Below are 20,769 nucleotides of genomic sequence, written 5' to 3'. Positions count from 1 at the left end.
AGCCTCACTTCTGGAAGAGCAATGCTATGTTCAGAACTACTGTTGACCAAAATTCAACAGATCCTTCTAAGCCATGTCACAATGTAGCAAAACATCAGAAGTAAGAAAAATAATCATACAACTTTTTTTTTTTTTTTTTAACAGCCTGCAGAAACTGTGAAAAAGCCTGTTACACTGAGGAAGAAATAGACTTCACTTACCTGCAGGAAGCTAGTTGGCTGATCAAGGCTTGTCCTTTCTGCAAAGCATCAGCTGTGCAGTCTTTAATTTCTCTGTGTAATTCCTCATGCCTCGCCGCCAAGACAGGCAGACTTAAACCCTCTGATTTAAGGAGCTTAAGGTAAGCTTCAACTCTTCCAAGTACATCAAATGCCTGCCAAAGAAAACATACTTTCATTTTCTGCCCATCTAGTGTAAAGTCTACATCAATGTGTACACAAAATACTAGAGATTAAATCAGCCTGCTCAATTTATTCATTTGATCATAACCAAAAACAACAATCCGAGTCTTAGAAAACAGCATATAGCTTTTAGGCTCCATTTAGGGAAACTGATCATAGTTTAGTTCAGCACAGATAAATGTCAACACTGTAAAACTTACCAAAATGATTTACATTGAAAATGTAGCTACACAAACAGTTACAACTGTATAAAATCTGGAGAACCAGGTTTAATTTTGCACATTCTGTACTGAATAAAATGAACAAATGAGATGTTTTCAAAATATTATGCAGACTTCATAACTTGAATATCTCTGTAATATTCTTTTTAAAAATTCCCAATAAATTGCACTTTGGACCTGAAACGCCAGGGGGAAGTATTCAAGAAATTTGGGGGCTTTTGACACTTGCCTTTCTGAGTATAAGATCTTCTGCCTCCTCTACCCAAGGCATCTGTCTACAGAGATTGAGATTTGGTTCTGAAGCAGGGCAAAGACTAAGACAAGATAATATTTAGCTTCTGACATGCATAACAGGATTATCCAGGAAAAAAGAAAAACATCACCTTGCAAACCAAGATATTGTCTTGAGAGGGGATTTTTGAATTCCTTTATTTTTTTCCTTTGTTATTATAGCAGATCAGCAACCAAGTATGGGAGATTAAGCTTACAGAGTTAACACAGAGTGAATGAACACACAGAGGAATTATGCTTTGGGCCATGAAGGCCTAGCTGGCACTAAGAAGGAGGATTTATGATGTACAAACAGTGAAAGAAGACTATGACAACATGAGAAAATAAGAGATCAGAGTGCTGTGGTCTTCATAAGCCTCCATCTGTGAACTTGGGCCTGGAGAGCGAGAGATAAGTTGGGTAAGGTGAAGAGCTGGTGAAGAACAAGGGAGCTTTTGCACACTGTTCTTTCACTCTGCTGAAGAAAGTCACTTTACAGGGTGCTCCACATCACTTTGAAGAAGACTCCTATTCCAGTAAGCTTGACTGGGCCACGGTGAGCAAGGGCCTAGCCTTCCTGGGTTGTTACACTGGAAGCCAGAAAGCTCGGCTGGGGGCAACCAGGTGAACAAGGAAGATCCCATGGAAGACTTGTGAGAAATGAGAGCAATGGTCTCATGAGTCAACTACCACTGAGACCCGAGAGAGACCGGAGAGGGGAGCAGGGCTGGGTTAATGCTGAGGGGACACAGCTGAAGCCACATGTAGCAACTGCAGCCGTGGAGCTGTGTAACAGCACCTAGGTCTCTGCATCTGGTCACCATCAAAGGGAGTTTTAAAATTTTATTGAAGTAGAGTTGATTTACAATATTGTATCAATTTCTGACATACAACAAGATTATTCAAATACACATACACACAGGGTTTATCACAGGATATTGAATATAGTTTCCTGTGATATACAGTAAGACCTTGTTGTTTAACCATTCTATATATAATGGTTTGCACCCCAAACTCCCAATCCTTCCCTCCTTTACCACCATTTTCCCCCTGGCAACCACAAGGCTGTTTTCTATGTCTGTGAGTCTGTTTCTGTTTTATAGATATGTTCATTTGTGTCATAGTTTAGATTCCACATATAAGTGATAACATATGGTATTTGTCTTTCTAACTTACTTCACTTAGTATGATTATCTCTAGGTTCATCCACGTTGTTGTAAATGGCATTATTTCATTCTTTTTATCACTGAGTAGTATTTCATTGTGTGTGTGTGTGTGTGTGTATACACATACATATATATATACATGGGGCTTTCCAGGTGGCACTAGTGGTAAAGAACTCGCCTGCTAATGCAGGAGGCATGAGGAATGCGGATTTGATTCCTGGGTGAGGAAGATCCGCTGGAGGAGGGCATGGCAACCCACTCCAGTATTCTCGCTTGGAGAATCCCATGGACAGAGGACCCTGGCAGGCTACAGTCCATAGGGTTGCAAAGAACTATATAAGACTAAAGCGACTTAGTGTACATGCACACATACACATACAAATACACACACACACACACCCCACATCTTCTTTATCCATCATCTGTTGATGGATATTTAGGCTGTTTCCATGTCTTGGCTACTGTAAATAGTGCTGCTGTGAACATCTGGGTGCATATATCTCTTTGAATTACAGTCTTGTCTAGATATATGCCCAGGAATGAGATTACTGGATCATATGGCAATTCTATTTTTAGTTTTTTGAGGAACCTCCATACTGTTTTGCATAGTGACTGCCCCTATTTACATTCCCACCAACAGTGTAGGAGGGTTCCCTTTTCTCCACACCAAAGAGATTGAATTTTAATGGCAGAATTGGAACTGAACAAAATTTGAATTAGCAAATGAAATCTCTCAAATACTCTCATACGACTTACATGTTGATATTCTTACATGTTTTTTCCAGAATAGAATATCAGCACTAGCGGTAAGGAATTTGCCTGCCAAAGCAGGAGATGCAAGAGACACAGGTTTGATCCCTGGTTTGGGAAGGTCCTCTGGAGTAGGAAATGGCAACCCACTCCAGTATTCTTGCCTGGAAAATTCAGTGGGTAGAGGAGCCTGGCGGGCTATAGTCCATAGGGTCACAAAGAGGCAGACATGACTGAGCACACATATACACATTCTATTTTCCGACCAAGGTCCTCATGTCTTCTGAATTTGCTCTTTGCATTTACTGAGAGTGTACAAAGCAAATTCATTCCTGTTTATTTAGTAGATGATAGGAAGTAATACAAATAATCACTATAGTTTAATGAGAACTATGTATTTCTTCTCTATTTTGTGTTTCACAATTACTTTTCAGTCAGTCAACAAATATTTTTGAATGTCTGCTGAGTTCTAGGCATATTGTTCTTAACAGCCATGCGAGGGAACAAGAGATTTTCCTTCTTATGTGACAGAGGAAAATGTGTCTCAGAGAAGTTAAATAAATTTCACAAAGTCATACTCGTACCAGGTACAAACTTAGTATTTGTACTCAAATCTGTCTGGCCCTGAGGCCTCTGCTCTTAAATCCTGGACCATGGTGCCATGCAGAAAAGGATTTCTATGGGAGGCATATGAGAGAGGGGCATTTCCAAGAAGATCATTAATCTTGGGTGGAAAAGTAGAATTTAAAAATTTACTTTCTGCAAATAGTGTCTACTGTTCCTTCTTACATATCAGAAAAGATACAGAGAAAGATTGAGCAATTTCTCTTATGTTTATAGGACTGTAAAAGAAAGATAGCTTTACTAAAGAAACTCTGAACCTGAAGAACTCTCCTTTATCTGATCCTTTTTCTTTCCTGCAATCAGCAACAGAGCCAAATGTCTTGAGTTCCTGATGTTAGATTTGAATTGCTCTCTCAATCTTTCCATAACACTGAAACACCACTAACGTAATAACCCCTGTTTCTGGAATTTTGTTTTGTATTTTTAATTTTATTGCATATTTTGAATAAAGTGGAGTCTCTTGTTAATCAAGGGTTAGTTTTAAAGTCAGTGCCTAAAGCAAAAATCTGGTGTAGTCAAAATTATCATGAACTCCCTTAAATCATGCTTAAAGTTTAATGTATGCTTGCTTCCCTGGTGGCTCAGAGGTTAAGCATCCACCTGCAATGCAGGAGACCTGGGTTCAACCCCTGGGTTGGGAAGATCCCCTGGAGGAGGGCATGGCAACCCACTCCAGTATTCTTGCCTGGATAAGCCCCATGGATTGAGGAGCCTGGCAGCATACAGTCCAGGGGGTCACAAAGAGCTGGACATGACTGAGCAACTGAGCACTCTAAGCACACACATTGTAATACATCCTTACACTGAGGACTAAGAGGCACTGAGCCAAACCAAAGGGAGAAATAAGAGACATCTATACTTAGATATCAGGACAGTCGCATCATTCTTTAAGATAATTCTCAAGTTCTTACTGAGAATGGGGAAAGGATAGATGAGACTTCAAAAGTGCCTTTTCTCGCCTACAAGTTGAACTCCATTCTATCTTAAAATTAAGCCATTATAATCTTAACATATCCCATGTTTGTTGTTGTGCTGAGGATTAAAGGAAAATATTAAAGTAACGAGGGGTTGATGGCAGAAGTGTAGTAAGTACTTGAAAAATATTTGCTGGTTCTTTAAATCTTGATTGATCAGACACATCTTTGAAAAATCACTAAGAAGAGCATAGCCACCTGCTGCCTTTATTCACCCTGGCTGACTTTCTCTCCTCCTGGCCCCACTGAACAGCTGTTACTCTCAGATCCTTGGCCTCTGGTCTCATCTTCATGGGAGTTAGACGCTAAAGCCACTGGTACATTAAATGCATGTGTGACATGACTCCACCCCATTCCTCAAGGTTATCATAAAAGGATCATTTCCTAATGGCACAGAAATAAATTGCAGAGCTAAGCATTCACTCAAAGGAGGAGGTGGTAGATCAAGGACCAGGATAATCCATTTGTTGTTGTTGTTCAACTTTGAATTAAAATAGCCACATTTTCTCTCAAAGCACTTTCTCAGAAAGATCAAAGTGTCAGGAAAGTACTTATGAATTGCTCTGTGTATCACACTTCACAGAACTATAGCAGTAGAAAGGAGGTGAGTGATTTTTTTTTCCTTCATGAGCCCAACAAATAAATTTACAAAAACCTCCTATATGCTGTATAAGAGAGTTTATTCCTTATCCTTAGTCTTAAATTAACCCTAATGGGGATAATCTATAAACACAGATACAGTTAAATTTCTTAATTTTAAGAGGAGAAGTCTTTCAAGATAATACGTCTGTAATTGTCTGAATTATATACAAAGCTCGTTTATCTTATTCCCATGTAGAAAATGATCTAAGTGTCATTGTTCTCACTTAATCTACCCCCAGAATAGAACCGAGTGCTTGTGTATTTACTAGATCTGTAAGGAACCTGATATACTGGATCCAGTCTGGAAAGAATCTCTCCGTTGCACACATTGTACAGAACAGATTATTTCTGGCAAGAACAGTGTGACCTCCACATAAATGCCTTTGGAATGAATATTTCACATTTAGTTTTTCTTTCCTTCACATCTTCCTTTTTATTCAAACCTTTTGTGTGATGGTCAGATAGAAGTTTATGAGTAGCTTAGAATAAACAAGGATATAGGCATAAAGGTAATATTTTCTCCCTCTGGGTTCTAGCTCTTTTTGACTATTTTACATGGTGCCACTCAGTTCTCAAGAAGACAAGGAGGAGACAAATCATCTCTTTTGGCCCAGGCATGGGAAAGAGTTGCTTGGGATGTGCTCTAAGGTGCTAATAAATATCTTTCCTTTTTCCCTTGTTAAGCACAGGATCCAAAGCAGGCTGCACCAAATCAAACAGAGATGATATCAAGACTTGGCACATTGTAGTCTTTTAAAAATATCTATGAGATTAATTATGTTGAGCAGGAACCATGAATCATCAGCATAATTCTTATATCATGCTGTTTCACAAAGATGTTTAATATTGTTTACTTCTTGACTAATCTGAAGAGAATCAACATTAAAACAAACAAAACAAAATAAACACTTGCAGAACCCTGAATATTTCCTTTCATGAATCCAAAGGCTGGAGAATGAGTTTAGTTAGAACCTATATACAAAATTTAGTTTCTGATCAGAACACTGAATTCCACTTGATCTGCAGAGATTCAATTTTCCTCTGCATTTAGTTTTTTTTTTAAAAACCCAAAAGCTTCAGCATCTTTTCTTAAATATCACCTGAGATAACTTCTGGTGGGTCCCAGTTTGGCAAGCTGATTCCTAATTCAAGCCTTGTGCAAGCTTTCAAATGCCATGGAGGCCGGGGCAGCAAGGTGATGTAATTGTCAGTTCCCCATATTTGCTGCCTCCTGCTGTTGCTCTGGCTTACTCCTTGCTCTTCAAGTTTGTTGCTGCTGGACAAGGAACTTTACGTATTGACCATTTCTTACTTTTTCTGAGATGAGTCCATCTTAGAGATGTATAAACTAGACCCCAAAGTAGAACCTTAGCAAACTAGTCCATTTATAATTTATGGTTTTCTTTTTATCTAAATTGACCTAAATGGTTTTAGGATGATCTTGAGAATATTAACATTGAATACATCCATTTGTAATGTGCGAAGCATTTATTTTTTTCACTTATTCAACAAATATTTTTTTCACTTATTCAACAAATATTTATTGAAATCTATGGAGCATGTATAAGCTGCGGGTATGAAACTGAACAAAAGCACTTGAGGCCATGTTAGAGTGGTGAGTGCAGTGTTAAACGCACATACAAGGACAAATAATGACGAGCACATAGTGAGTGCCTGGCTGCTCTGTGCACTAGTCACATGTGAACTCATTTAGATAAAGCAAAGACTCTTCTGAGATACATATAATTATTATTTCTATTTTACAGATTAGAAAGCCAGATGCACAGAAAAGTTAAGTAACTGCCCGAGGTCACAGAGCTAACAAATATCTGAGACTAGATTTACACCCAGGCAGCCTGGCTCCAGAATCCATTATATCCTTTCACAAAAGTGTCATCTTAGCAAATGTTTCTAAATATTCTCTTAATACCCAACAATTTCATTTATTTATTTATACTCCAAGTCTCCCCTGCAAAGATTCTCTACATTTATCACTGATATTAAAAACTTTCATTACTGAATATTCCCTAAAGTAGATAAGAATTGTTAGACCATTTTAGAAAAGAGTAAAATCAAGTTCAAAATGTAAATTGATTCATCACATGGTCAATTGTTTATTCATTTATTCAATAAACTGTTTTGTATACTAGGTGGCATACAAAAATGATTAAGACAATCTGTCTCTAAGGAGCACAGAGAAATACTATGGGAATAATAAGAAATAAGCAATTAATGCTGCCCGAAGACCTCTCAGAGGAGGTGATATAGGTGATGGCAAGTCTTTTTCAAATCACTACCCTCCTTCTCAGGTATGACACAGAGACTGAACTTGAAATTTGTGTTCCTGTGTATTAAAATAATGAAGCTTTTCTCTTTCATAATGATCTAATCTCAACTAACTTGGATCAAAATAATCTCTTATGAACAATGTAATATAGTTAGTTCGCCTTGAAGCTCCACATTTTCTAAGAGTCTACTGCTTTTAATCATTCAAATAATTATTGAGCATCTACTACCCTGAAGACACTGTTCCAGGTGTCCTGGTGAACACAAAACTGACATGTTTCCTATCCTGAAGGAAGTTTAATTTAGCAAAGGGAAGTAAATCTATCCAGAAATCTGTAATACTAGGAACAATATATTTACTGCCAATGGAGGAGATCAACAGTCTAAAACTATGCATACATTCATGCCTTAGAAGTCAGTTGATAGCAGTACTGTGAAAGATACTCATGGGTGAGTGACAACAAAATCGAATGTCTTGATTATAAGACTGTTAAATATAGACTGAGTTGTGGGCTTTCATGAAAAATGTTGAGATGTTAAAGGTGTTCCTTGATTTTGATTAATTTTTCTATTTTAGATAGATATTTAATAATCATATGTTAATTGTTTTTCAGTCACCCAGGGGTGTCCAACTCTTTGTGACCCCGTGGACTGCAGCACGCCAGGCCTCCCTGTCCCCCACAAGGGAGCATAAGATAGAAACTTCATAGCATGCTATTCAAGACCTCTTAACCCTTGTCTCTTCTACCCCTTGCTTCTCATTACGCTCAGCTTATACCCTACACTCTGGGCAAAACAAATTACCTTAGGTTCCCCAAACATGGCAAAGTGCTATACTATGTAGCCTTCCCCAAATCCCTTCATGGCTAGTCTTCCAAATCTAGCTCACAGGCAGCGCCTCTGGAGAAGCCTCGCTTGACACTTTTCCTGGGTCAGGTTAAGGATCTCTTCTCTGCCCCCTGGGGCCCTAGGGTTACTCCATCGTGGCGTCTCCCACAGCACACAACACTTCTGTTTCCTTGTCTCTCCTCCAAGTGAGGCTGACGGGGTCTTGAAGGCCAGGATTTTATTTCTCACTGCTTTAGCTCAAGTATCCATATACTGCATGACAACAATGGGTATACAGGATACATAACGTATTAGCTGAATGCAAATGTGAAAGAAGGGAGGGAGTAAAAGGAAGTTGCTTTTCTAAGAGAAATGGAAGTTGTTCTGAAAGTAAGAAATCAGAGGTTGCTAAGAATTATGAAATTGAACGCAATTATACTATACTTGATGTCTAATGACAATTAGCTTAAGTTCTTGAATTCATTTCTATCACTTCAGCAAATTTCTCCTGAATAATATATTTTGGATTTTCTACTTGGACACATTCCTTCTTTTAATCTGTACCACACTGGACCATTTTAATTAATTGTTTCTCACCTCTGGCCTAAAACATATCTATTTCGAAAAAGGTAGAACAGTGTGTATATAAATTTTTAAAAATTAGCCAAACTCAGAGCTTAATTATTTGGCTTCTGTCTGAAACAATAATGCTGCTACAGGCATTACCGTTTTGTGTTGCTGTAAATATCTTAAAACAGCGACATCACTTTTTTTTTTAAGATATCAACTATTCAGCAGTGATGGAAGAAGCAGGAGAAGCTGTGAAAATTACTACATTTCAAAATGTTTCTAGTGTGTTCCTCCAGCCACCCCAACTTTTGCTTCACCTGTGCCTTTAGGCTGATGACCCAAGAACCAGACTATGTGGCTTTGGCTTCAGTCTCCCCTGCTTTCTTTATCCAATGAAATCACATGCTTGGGAATGGAAAGCATAGGAATGAAACTTTATGACCCATCAGTCATGTTTTACAGATTTAGGGTCAATCATCATTGTCATATAAATGCAGGCTTATATTATTCCACTCTTGAAAATGTATATTTATCTCTTTTTGGTTCAAACCACATTCTCTAACAATAATGAACAGATTTTGAGTGATCAATACATATTAACCACAGCTTCTTTTGTGAACATGCCAGAAATATAATCTGGCATGTTATTTCATGATAGGTAATCATGAAAGATGAAAATTTGAAGAGATCAAGATGAATTATAATAATAAGTGTTATGTTTATATTTCATGCCATGTCCTCATAACTCTTAGCTACATCTGGTAACCAGAGAAACTCTTCTCCAACCAGCTATCATCCAGTGTTGACAATCAACCTATACTTGTATTTGTTGTTGGGTGATTTAACAAATAGCCTCACCAAGTACAGTAGATAATTCTAAAATGATAACGGAGTATCTCTGGTTCTTGAGTTACATGACTCAGTCTTCATTTGAATCTGGGTATGAAAAACATCAGTAGTGTTTGTAAAATTTCAGGATACAAATTGATACACATAAATCTGTTGCTTTTCTATACATTAATGATGAACTATCAGAAAGAGAAAGCAAGAAAACAATCCCATCTAAAACTGTATCAAAAAGAATAAAATATAATACTTAGGAATAAACTTAATCAAGGAGGTGAAAGGCTATAAAACATAAGACTGAAAACTGTAAAAATTGATGAAGGAAACTGAAGAGGCTACAAAGAAATGGAAAGACATAATGTCTTCTTAGGTTGGAAGAATTAATATTATTAAAATATCCATACTACCCAAAGTAATCTATGGATTTAATGCAGTCAAAATACTCATGAAATTTTTCATAGAACTAGAACAAATAATCCTAAAATTTATATGAAACCACAAAGACACTGAATGGCCAAAGCAATCTTAAGGAAAAAAAAAAAAAGAATAAGGCTGGAAATATCATGCTCCCTGACTTTAGACTATGTATTACAAAGCTACAGTAATCAAAATAGCATGGTACTAGCACAAAAACAGATAGATAGAACAATGGAACAGAACAGGGAGCCCAGAAATAAACACACCATAGTCAGTTAATCTACAACAATGGAGGTAAGAATATACAGCGGATAAAAGATAGTCTTTTCATTAAGTAGTGCTGGGAAAACTAAACAGCTACATATAAAGGAATGAGCTTAGAACATTGCCTCATACCATATATGAAAATAAACCCCAAATGGATTAAAGATGACCTAAATGTATCACCTGAAACTTTAAAATTGCTGGAAGAGAATATAGGCAGAACACTCTTTGACACAAATCATAGCTATATATATATATATATACACACATACACACACACACATATATATATATATTTTTGGATTGGTCTCCTAAGACAAAGGAAACAAAAGCAAAAAAAAAAAAAAATTGGGACCTGCTCCTGCTGCTGCTAAGTCCCTTCAGTCGTGTCTGACTCTGTGCAGCCCCACAGACGGCAGCCCACCAGGCTCCCCCGTCCCTGGGATTCTCCAGGCAAAAACACTGGAATGGGTTGCCATTTCCTTCTCCAATGTATGAAAGTGAAAAGTGAAAGTGAAGTCACTCAGTCGTGTCCAACTCTTCACGACCCCATGGACTGCAGCTTACCAGGCTCCTCCATCCATGGGATTTTCCAGGCAAGAATACTGGAATGGGGTGCCATTGCCTTCTCCAAATTGGGACTTAATTAAACTTAAAAACTTTTACACAGCAAAGGAGACCATTGACAAAATAAAAAGACAACTTACTGAATGAGAGAAAATATTTAGGAATTATATGATTGATAAGAGGTTAATATATAATACGTATAAACAACTGATATGTCAATATCAAAAACTGACAATAAATGGGCAAAAGACCTGAATCAACATTTTTTTTCTGAAGAGGGCATGCAGATGGCCAACAGACACATGAAAAGATGCTAAACATCACTAATCATGAGAAATGAAAATCAAAACTACAATGAGATATCACCTCACACCTGTTAGAATGGCCATTTTCAAAAAGGTCACAAATAACAAATATTGATGAGGACGCAGAGAGAAGGGAACCCTTGTGCACTGTTGGTGAGAAAGTAAACTGGTGCAACCACTATGAAAATATGTATGGAGAGTCTTCAGAAAAACTAAAAATAGAACTATCATATGATCTAGCAATCTCACTGGGCATATAGCCAAAGAAAATGAAGACATTATTTTGAAAACCCTATGTTCACAGCAGCATTATTTACAATAGCCAAGATACAGAAGCAATCTAAATGTCCATAAACAGCTGAATGAAACAAGAAGATGTGGTGTGTAAATATACATATTATATACTCAGTCATAAAAAGAATGAAATTCTGCATTTACATCAATGTGGATGGCCCCAGAGAGTACTGTCCTTAGTAAAATAAGTCAGTGAAAGATAAATACTCTGTATTATCACTTATATGTGAAATTTAAAATATTAAGCAAAGGAATGTATACAATAAAACAGAAAGAGGCTCATAGACACAGAGAAAAAAACCAGTGGTTACCAGTGGAGAGATAGAGGGGGATGGATAGGACAGGAGATGAGATTAAGAGATACAAGCTACCATGTATAAAACAGATAAGCAACAAAGATATATTGTATAGCACAGGGAAATAAAGCCATGTTTTGTAATAAGTTTAAATGTAGCATAATCTAAAAAAATATTGAATCATTGTGTTGCATACTTGAAAATAACATAACATTGCTATAACAGTGGCTCAGTGGTAGAATCTGCCTGCAATGCAGAAGATGCAGGTTTGATCCCTGGGTTGGGAAGATTCCCTGGAGAAGGGAATGGCAACCTACTGCGGTATTCTTGCCTGGGAAATCCCACGGAGAGAGGAGCCTGGTAAGCTACAGTCTATGGATTGGGTTGCAAAAGAGTCGGGCACGACTTAGCAACTAAACAAGGATAATTTTTTAAAAAGAAAAAGAAAAGCACTAGTAGCCACACTACTGCTATGGGCCTGTGTGCCAGCATTGCCACCTATTGCTCATTCCAGGCCCAAACCATCACACCTCAAACCAAAGACCGGAGACATTCTCTAGGTAAGAAACACTCTGGAGCCTTGGGTAATCACTGACCCCTTGCAGGATTAAAAGGAAATCAATGTCACTCCTGAAGCTACAGAGAAAAGGTAATGGGGCATTCTTACTAATGTGGACAACTAGGTGGTGATTATACTTAACTGAATTTCACAAATTGGAGTTACCTTGGCTTACAGACTTTTTGTATGCTTCATTCTCTGCTATATCCCCAGCATTTAGAACAGTGCATGTCACACAGTAGCTGCTCAATAAATATTTATTAAATAAATGAATCCCTAAAGAAAAAGGGTAATTGTTCTCATAAATTTACCACACTACCTATTTAGCAACTTCAATTTTCAAAAATGCTGTAACTTTCCTCTAGTAAATAAGAATATCCCTAGATATGGATAGAATTGGTAGAGAGGGACAGATGACAAGAGGAGGAAAGAAGAGGAAAAGAGGGGGTGTCCTGATGATTGCCACACAATATACCAGATACACACGATAAAACCTGGATGAAGAAAGAATAAATATGACATGGAAAACTTACTAAGAATAGTCCATTCTGCAGATGAGATTATGACTTTCATTCCTTTTCAACAAAATTCAAAAAAGTTAAAGGTTATTTTAAAAATCGTGTATTTTGCTTTTTACTGAACAAAAACACTCAAGCTGTCACATTCACTAACTGATATACTACCTATGGCACTAACATTTTTTTACACTGGTAGTTGACATAGAAGTTAAAGAATATTGGCTTAGCTTTAACAAACTTGGAACTAGAGGTTGCTTGCTAAAAAATGATTTTACTTGTCAAGCATGAAACTGGTTTTCGAGGTAAAGTGAAAAGTGAAAGTGAAAGTTGCTCAGTCCTGTCTGACTCTTTGCAAACCCAAGGACTACACAATCCATCGAATTCTCCAGGCCAGAATACTAGAGTGGGTAGCTGTTCCCTTCTCCAGGGGATCTTCCCAACCCAGGGACTGAACCCAGGTCTCCCGCATTGCAGGTGGATTCTTTACCAGCTGAGCCAACCAGGGAGGCCCAAGTTCCTTCTTCTTCTTTTTTTTTTTTTTAAAGCCCTGATGTCCTCTTTTTTTTCACAGTGCCAATATCCAGATTTGCATATGTGGGGCAAACCCCCACTGCTTCTATCCATCTTACTGTGTGTCAGGGATGCCTGACTCTGGCCCCTCTTTACCTAGGCTATTCTCAGTGTTGGATTTGCAGCCTCCAGGGTTGAGGAAATGTCCTCCCCTGAGACAAAAAGCAGGGCTGCTTACTGTTTGGTACAAAACAGGAAAGTTTAGGATTCTTCCCCTGCAGTGATGCCCTCATTCAGAGGGCCCCATCTGCATTGCCCCTGGAGGAGAAACTGGGATTTGGGGAACTGATATGACCTCGGACATTCTGGTTACTGCTTTTGCTTTGAGTAGTAAAGTCTTTCAAAACTGATTCAGAACTCACGAGTCTTCTGTGAGCATCCATGAACTGTGGCAAGTAAACATGTGAGCCAGAAAGCTGTGCAAAAAGCCTCAGACTCCTCCCGGCTGTCGGCAGCATGGCTTCATTAAGGATGTGGACAACCACAACCAAAAGACCCCGGCGCACTCAAGGCACAATGAAGCGAGTTTTCAGAAGGAAAGCTCAATGCTTCAGAGATAAATGGATGACGTAAACTGAAAATATAACTTTGATAGTGAAAACAAAACCTTCAGACCAGAAAAAAATACTTAAGGGATTTGAAAATTGTAATAATGTCTTAAATCCAGTGCTTTATTTTAACTAGGGTTATTTATGAGTGCTATGCCCAAAACAGGGTAAAGTAGTAAGAATTTTATAAAATTCAGAGACTCTACAATATAAATCAGAAAGAAAGGTACCATTTGCAAGTCTTGAGGAGAGCTTCTTTCTTTAATTTAAATGGATTTACTCACTATATTATTTCATCTTAGTAGCTTGGGCCTGTGCTCAGGGGTGTAGAATCTTTGTGACCCTATAGCTAGGCTCCTCTGTCCAGGGATTTTCCAGGCAAGAATACTGGAGTGGGTTGCTGTTTCCTACTCCAGGGTATCTTCCCAACCTAGGGATCGAACCCACGTCTCTTTTGCCTCTTGCATGGGCAGGCAGATTATTTATCACTGTGCCACCTGGGAAGCTCATGCATTATTTAATCATTTATTACTTATTAATAATATGGCAAATAATTCATTTCAAGAATCATGATTTAAACGTTCACTTTCTAAATTCTAGGTTCTATTTTTGCTGAGGTAAAAGTTTCCATCATCTTTCAAACTCAATTCTTATATTTGGAGTTGGAAATTATCTTCCTGATGCTTTGAGAAGGGAGAATGAATTCTACACCTTTCTAAGTACCACTTGGCTATAGAGAATTCTATAGTATGGATAAACTTAGTATGGATAAGTCCTGATTGAACTAATTATAACTTGAATGCTGTGGCATTCAAATGATGAAACGGGATCTAGAAGTCAAGTCTTTGGGGTTAAGAAATAGGATTTGTTAGGATTTGACCTGAATTACTATATAAGCTTGAGAAAGTAACCACTCTATTCTTCAATTATTTAAAAAATCACTATTGCAAAAGATATCATTCCTTCTTATTCAAGATCCAGGAATAAGGTAAGATGAAAAATTTCCCTGTCAAGTTATTGATAATGAGAGCAGAGAAAGCAAGAGTAAGAGATTAAGAATGAGACAGACAGGAACTCTACTTTTTGCAGGACTATAAAGTACAGGGCTTGTGCTGAAACTTTGTTTCATTATAGCCCAATGTTCTATAATTCTTTTCCTTAGAAACAGCATTAATTAACTGGCAGATGACCAACTCATTTTGGAGAATAAGAGTGTAATTTGTAGAATAAGAAATTTAAAAATCTCTTATTCAAAAACAGGACTGTTGAAAAGAAGTTAAACCAGCACTTATCATTTACTTAGCTCAACAGCTCCAGAAAATATGTCTGTTTCTTCTCTTAAAGAAATCCAAAGCAACAAGTAATTTGACAAATATTTCTTTAACATGTTATCCCTACCATAATCCTAAGCACCTCTATTTTGGAACTTTACTGTTCACGCTTTCTATGTTTCCTACTAGTAAACAAACTTAAAATTAAGTAACAATTTTCATATCTACCAGGACATTGTATTCAGACTGTTGATGTCATGCCCTTAAATCACAATATATCTAGCTTTTGGGGGTTCCCCATTCATTTCCTGTCATACTGACCAGTTTTAAAAACAACAGTGAAATTTAAGGTATTAATTTCAATAAGGCAACTTGAAGGTATATGTTCAATGGAGAAAGGCAGAAAATTTTTCAAAAAATATTGCAATCCTCAGATACTCAAGTGACATGAGCACATGAACATTACCACTCAGAGTCACCAGCTACAATCAATTTTAAATGAATCAAACAAGAGAAATGGTATTTCTTCCACTCGGAAGGCCTGGAAAGAATCTAAGACAATATTTTCCTTTGGCTGATTTACAAAGGAGCAGAGGATAAATTAGGACTTTGGGATTAACATATACACACTATTATATTTAAAACAGATAACCAATAAGGACCTATTGTATAGCATAGGTAATTATACTCAGTATTTTTTAATAACCTGTAAGGGAAAAGAATCTGAAAAAAAAAAGATACATAAATGTATGTATAACTGAATCACTTTGTTGTACAACTGAAAGGAACACAGCACTGTAAACCAACTATACTCCGATCTGAGACAAACCAAGGCAGGGCAGTCAAGCAGACTCTTTGATTTACATACCAAAAGCCTGCAATATTTGTGTATCATTACGTAATAAATGAAAGAGGATTTTAAAGAGGGGAAGACTTTTTGTTAAAAGTTTCAGGGTTTTATTTTCTTAACCTTGATATAGTTTATAATTCCCTTCGCCCAGGAGAAACACTGCCATGTCAGCACATAGGTGTCCACTTCAAACAGACTGATGAGAGTACTATGATAAAATTCTCCCCGATCTTTTTAAGTGACACATTATCTGTCAAAGCACAGAGTCTCTTAGTTTTAGTCATGGGGGGAATATATTTTAAAAGCTCCTTTTTGCTGCTGTCAACTCTGAAACTCTATGTGGACCTGGGACTTCTGTGAGGTGCGCCGGCCTGCTGACCTAACAGGTCTCATACTGGTTGGCTCTGATGACCTGAGAAGACCAACTTCACCTCACACTCACCTTGTTGGCGCTGTTAAAAAACTCATTTGCCTTTTTTAACCAGCCTTTCCTTTCCGCCATGAGCTGACCAAACTCCTCTTGAAGCTGATTCAGTTTCTGGTTAGAGAGCTGTAGGTGTTCGTTCTCCACATACTGCTTGGAGAGGAGAAGCCCCAGCGCCTCCCTCTTCAGCGCCTCGACCACCGCATTCCATTCCTACAAGAGATCACTCTTCAGTTGCTTTCACACATAAAATAAATGGCAATCTTGGGTAAGGCCCAGAGGACAGCAAGATGTGTTGAATGTATAAGAAACCTGTCATTATTTTCAGATCATAAAGCAGTAAATGCTGCATTCTAGGTTTGAGTGCCACGACATGGTAGGTTAAAAAGAGACACAGAAAAGAAGCTAAAAAAAAAAAAGAGGGTTGTTGATAGTAGAAAGGGGAAGGTCAACTGAGATGTGTGCTTGATGGAGGGTCTGGTGGTGCTGAATTCAGGACACCTGCCATTTCCCTTAACACTATCTGAAAATATACCCAAAATATGGTCATTTTTTTTGGTATACCAGCATTTTTCAGTCTCTAACTCATTTTTGCCTTTTATTCACTTAAGTAGTATAAGGACGTCTCTCTCCTACAATTCAGTCTCCTTGGCAATGTAGGCAAACATGCACAAGAAAGGAAGGGAAATCTCATCATTTATGGTTATTGTTTGTGCATCTGCCTACACTTAGAACTGAAATCAAGATCTGTTCTTTTCCACAAAGTTAATAGCTGTTATTGTGCAGTACTCTCTCCTTCCCGACCCTGGCTTCACCTCTCAGTGTTTCATGATCAATGATTTATAAACATTTCAAAAAGGGAAAAGAGGCAGTTTTTTACTTTCTACTGCATGAGGGTGAAAAACACTAAAGGTTAAAACAGTAAACAGAGAAGAAAGAAAATAAAGAATTGAAGTACACCAAAATATTAACATTCAATTTATTTGAAGGGAAATTCAAATTTCTTGCAAAAGAACTGAAGTCATATCTAGTTTCATAGAATAATGCTTATCTCCAACATAGGAGTCTCGTCAGTGAATTTTCTGGTACCCATGTCAGCTGAGACTGAGCTGTAAACATAGGCTGTTACCTAAGGCATCAAAAATTAGCATTGAATTTTACAAACCACAGTCTGACTCTATCCTGGCTAGCTCCGCAGTGCAAAATGTCCTGTTAATAAATTACACTTGTTACATTATATTGTATAAAACATAATTTTAGTGCAATTTACCACTATTATTTTCATTCATTTCACACAACAGCTAAATACTGTGTACCTGGGACCATGCTAGGAATATAAAGAAAAAATAAAATGTAGCTTTTTCTTTAACAATACACAAACTGCTTTTTTACGTAATTTTACATATACTTACATTATTAAATATATTAAATATATGCTGGTTCTACAAACACACAAATATACATATACAAAATTGTAGTATTTAAAATCACGGTAGATGTTGAAAATAGAAATTGTACATATTATTTTATGGACTCCATAGAATCTTTTCTAATAACGGCGCAAGAGAAAAATATTTTGATCAATGGGTGCAAGAATAAGTACTGCAAATTAACAGAATGGCAATTTTTGGACTACCAGTTATAAGCTATGGTTTGTAATAAAAACCCTCACAAACTTAGGTTACATGCTATTATTTTCCTAGTATTTAAACAGGCTCAAAGGAGTATGTTATTCAAGGCTACATATCCAATAAGTGGCAGAACTAGGACTATTCATAGGTCTGCATACAATGCTACATTCCAGGGAATTGAGGGTAAGGAGACTTCAGAATCTCCAAATTTCTCAGTGAGTACAAAAGGACCACTCCTAAGCATGAAGATGGGCTACATGAGTTCTCAAAACTCTTCTTTTAAGAGCTATTTGTCCCCACTTAAGGACTGCTAATATGTGCCATGATATTATTTTGTAAAGCACTGTAAATATCCCTACCACTTAAAAACCATTACCTTAACCTTATTGGGAAAAGCAAATATTTCTAAAGCAGCATAATTTCTGAACACATAATAGGCACTCACTAAATATTAGTCCCACTTTTCTTCCCATCAATTTTATCATGGTTCATTAATGCCCTAAAAATTTTCATTATGATGTTTCCTGGTTCCAAAATAACAACAGTACAGGCTTTCTCCAAATGTTATTGGTCGGTGTTGTGTATTGGCCAATAACATGAGGTAAACAAAATAAAGCAGGTTTCTTTACTGTAACACTTCTTGGTGCTTTTACAATGTTAGCTTGCATTGCCCATCAACAGAAAATTGGATTAAAGATTTACTGAGCATGGCCGCGCCCATCAGAACAAGACCCAGTTTCTCCCTCAGCCAGTCTCTCCTATCAGGAAGCTTCCATAAACCTTTTATCCTTGTCCATTAGAGGGCAGCCAAAAGAAAACCACAATCACAGAAAATTAACCAATCTGATCACATGGACCACAGCCTTGTCTAACTCAATGAAACTATGAGCCACGCCGTGGAGGGCCACCCAAGATGGATGGATGGGCATTGGTGGAGAGGTCTGACAGAATGTGGTCCACTAGAGAAGGGAATGGCAAACCACTTCAGTATTCTTGACTTGAGAACCCCATGAACAGTAATGAAGAGGCAAAAAATAGGACACTGAAAGATGAACTCCCCAGGTCGGTAGGGGCCCAATATGCTACTGGAGATCAGTGGAGAAATAACTTCAGAAAGAAGATAGAGACAGACTCAAAGCAAAAAAAAAAAAAAACAAAAAAAACCAGTTGTGGGTATGACTGGTGATGGAAGTAAAATCCGATGCTGTAAAGAGCAATATTTCATAGGAACCTGGAATGTTATGTCCATGAATCAAGGAAAATTGGAAGTGGTCAAACAGGAGATGGCAAGAGTGAACACTGACATTTTAGGAATCAGCTCCCTAAAATGAACTAGAATGGTTGAATTAAACTCAGATGACTATTATATCTACTACTGTGGGCAAGAATCCCTTAGAAGAAATGGAGTAGCCATCATGGTCAACAAAAGAGTCTGAAATGCAGTACTTGGATGCAATCTCAAAAATGACATAATGATCTCTGTTCATTTCCAAGGCAAACCATTCAATATCATGGTAATCCAAGTCTAGGCCCTGACCAGTAATGCTGAAGAAGCTGAAGTTGAATGGTTCTATGAAGACCTACAAGACCTTCTAGAACTAATACCCAAAAAAGATGTCCTTTTCATTATAGGGGACTGGAATGCAAAAGTAGGAAGTCAAGAAACACCTGGAGTAACAGGCAAATTTGGCCTTGGAGTACAGAATGAAGCAGGGCAAAGGCTAATAGAGTTCTGCCAAGAGAACCACTGGTCAGAGCAAACACCCTCTTCCAACAACACAGGAGAAGATTCTACACATAGACATCACCAGATGGTCAACACCAAAATCAGACTGATTATATTCTTTGCAGCCAAAGATGGAGAAGCTCTATACAGTCAGCAAAAACAAGACCGGGAGCCGACTGTAGCTCAGATCATGAACTCCTTATTGCCAAATTCAGACTTAAATTGAAGAAAGTAGGGAAAACCACTAGACCATTCAAATATGATCTAAATCAAATCCCTTACAATTATACAATAAGGGTTAGTCACTCAGTCGTGCCCAACTCTTTGCGACTCCATAGACTTCAGCCATCTAGGCTCCTCTGTCCATGGGATTTTCCAGGCAAGAATGCTGGAGTGGGTTGACATTTCCTTCTCCAGGGGATCTTCCCAACCCAGGGACTGAACCCAGGTCTCCTGCACTGCAGGCAGATTCTTTACTGATGGAGCAACAAGGAAAGGGATTATACAGTGGAAGTGACAAACAGATTCAAGAGATTAGATCTGATAGACAGTGCCTGGAGAGCTATGGATGGATGCTTGTGACATTGTACAGGAGGCAGGGATCAAGACCATCCCCAAGAAAAAGAAATGCAAAAAAGCAAAAGGCTGTCTGAGGAGGCCTTACAAATAGCTGTGAATAGAAGTGAAAAGCAAAGGAGAAAAGGAAACATATACCCATTTGAATGCAGAGTTCCAAAGAATATCAAGGAGAGAAAAGAAAGCCTTCCTCAGTGATCAATGCAAAGACATAGAAGAAAACAATAAAATGGGAAAGACTAGAGATCTCTTCAAGAAAATTAAAAATACCGAGGGAACATTTCATGTAAAGATGGACTCAATAAAGGAAAGAAATTGTATGAACCTAACAGAAGCAGAAGATATTAAGAAGAGGTGGCAAGAATACACAGAAGA

General features: G+C 37.7%; 1 protein-coding gene across 1 annotated transcript in view; it reads right to left on the bottom strand.

Annotated features, from left to right (window-relative positions):
* Nucleotides 1-20,769, bottom strand: part of CCDC141 (coiled-coil domain containing 141) — a 231,040-nt gene that overhangs the window by 79,090 nt on the left and 131,181 nt on the right. Inside the window, exons 7-8 of the mRNA XM_061135268.1 lie at nucleotides 16,480-16,674; nucleotides 201-373 (exon numbers count right to left, since the gene is read on the bottom strand). Coding sequence (XP_060991251.1) covers nucleotides 201-373; nucleotides 16,480-16,674 — 368 coding nt within the window. The remainder of the gene's footprint in view (nucleotides 1-200; nucleotides 374-16,479; nucleotides 16,675-20,769) is intronic.

This window comes from Dama dama, chromosome 33 (genome assembly GCF_033118175.1).
Source record: "Dama dama isolate Ldn47 chromosome 33, ASM3311817v1, whole genome shotgun sequence".
Taxonomy (NCBI): domain Eukaryota; kingdom Metazoa; phylum Chordata; class Mammalia; order Artiodactyla; family Cervidae; genus Dama; species Dama dama.
Note: the sequence above shows the minus strand (reverse complement) of the source record. Positions and strands in the feature narration are given on the sequence as shown.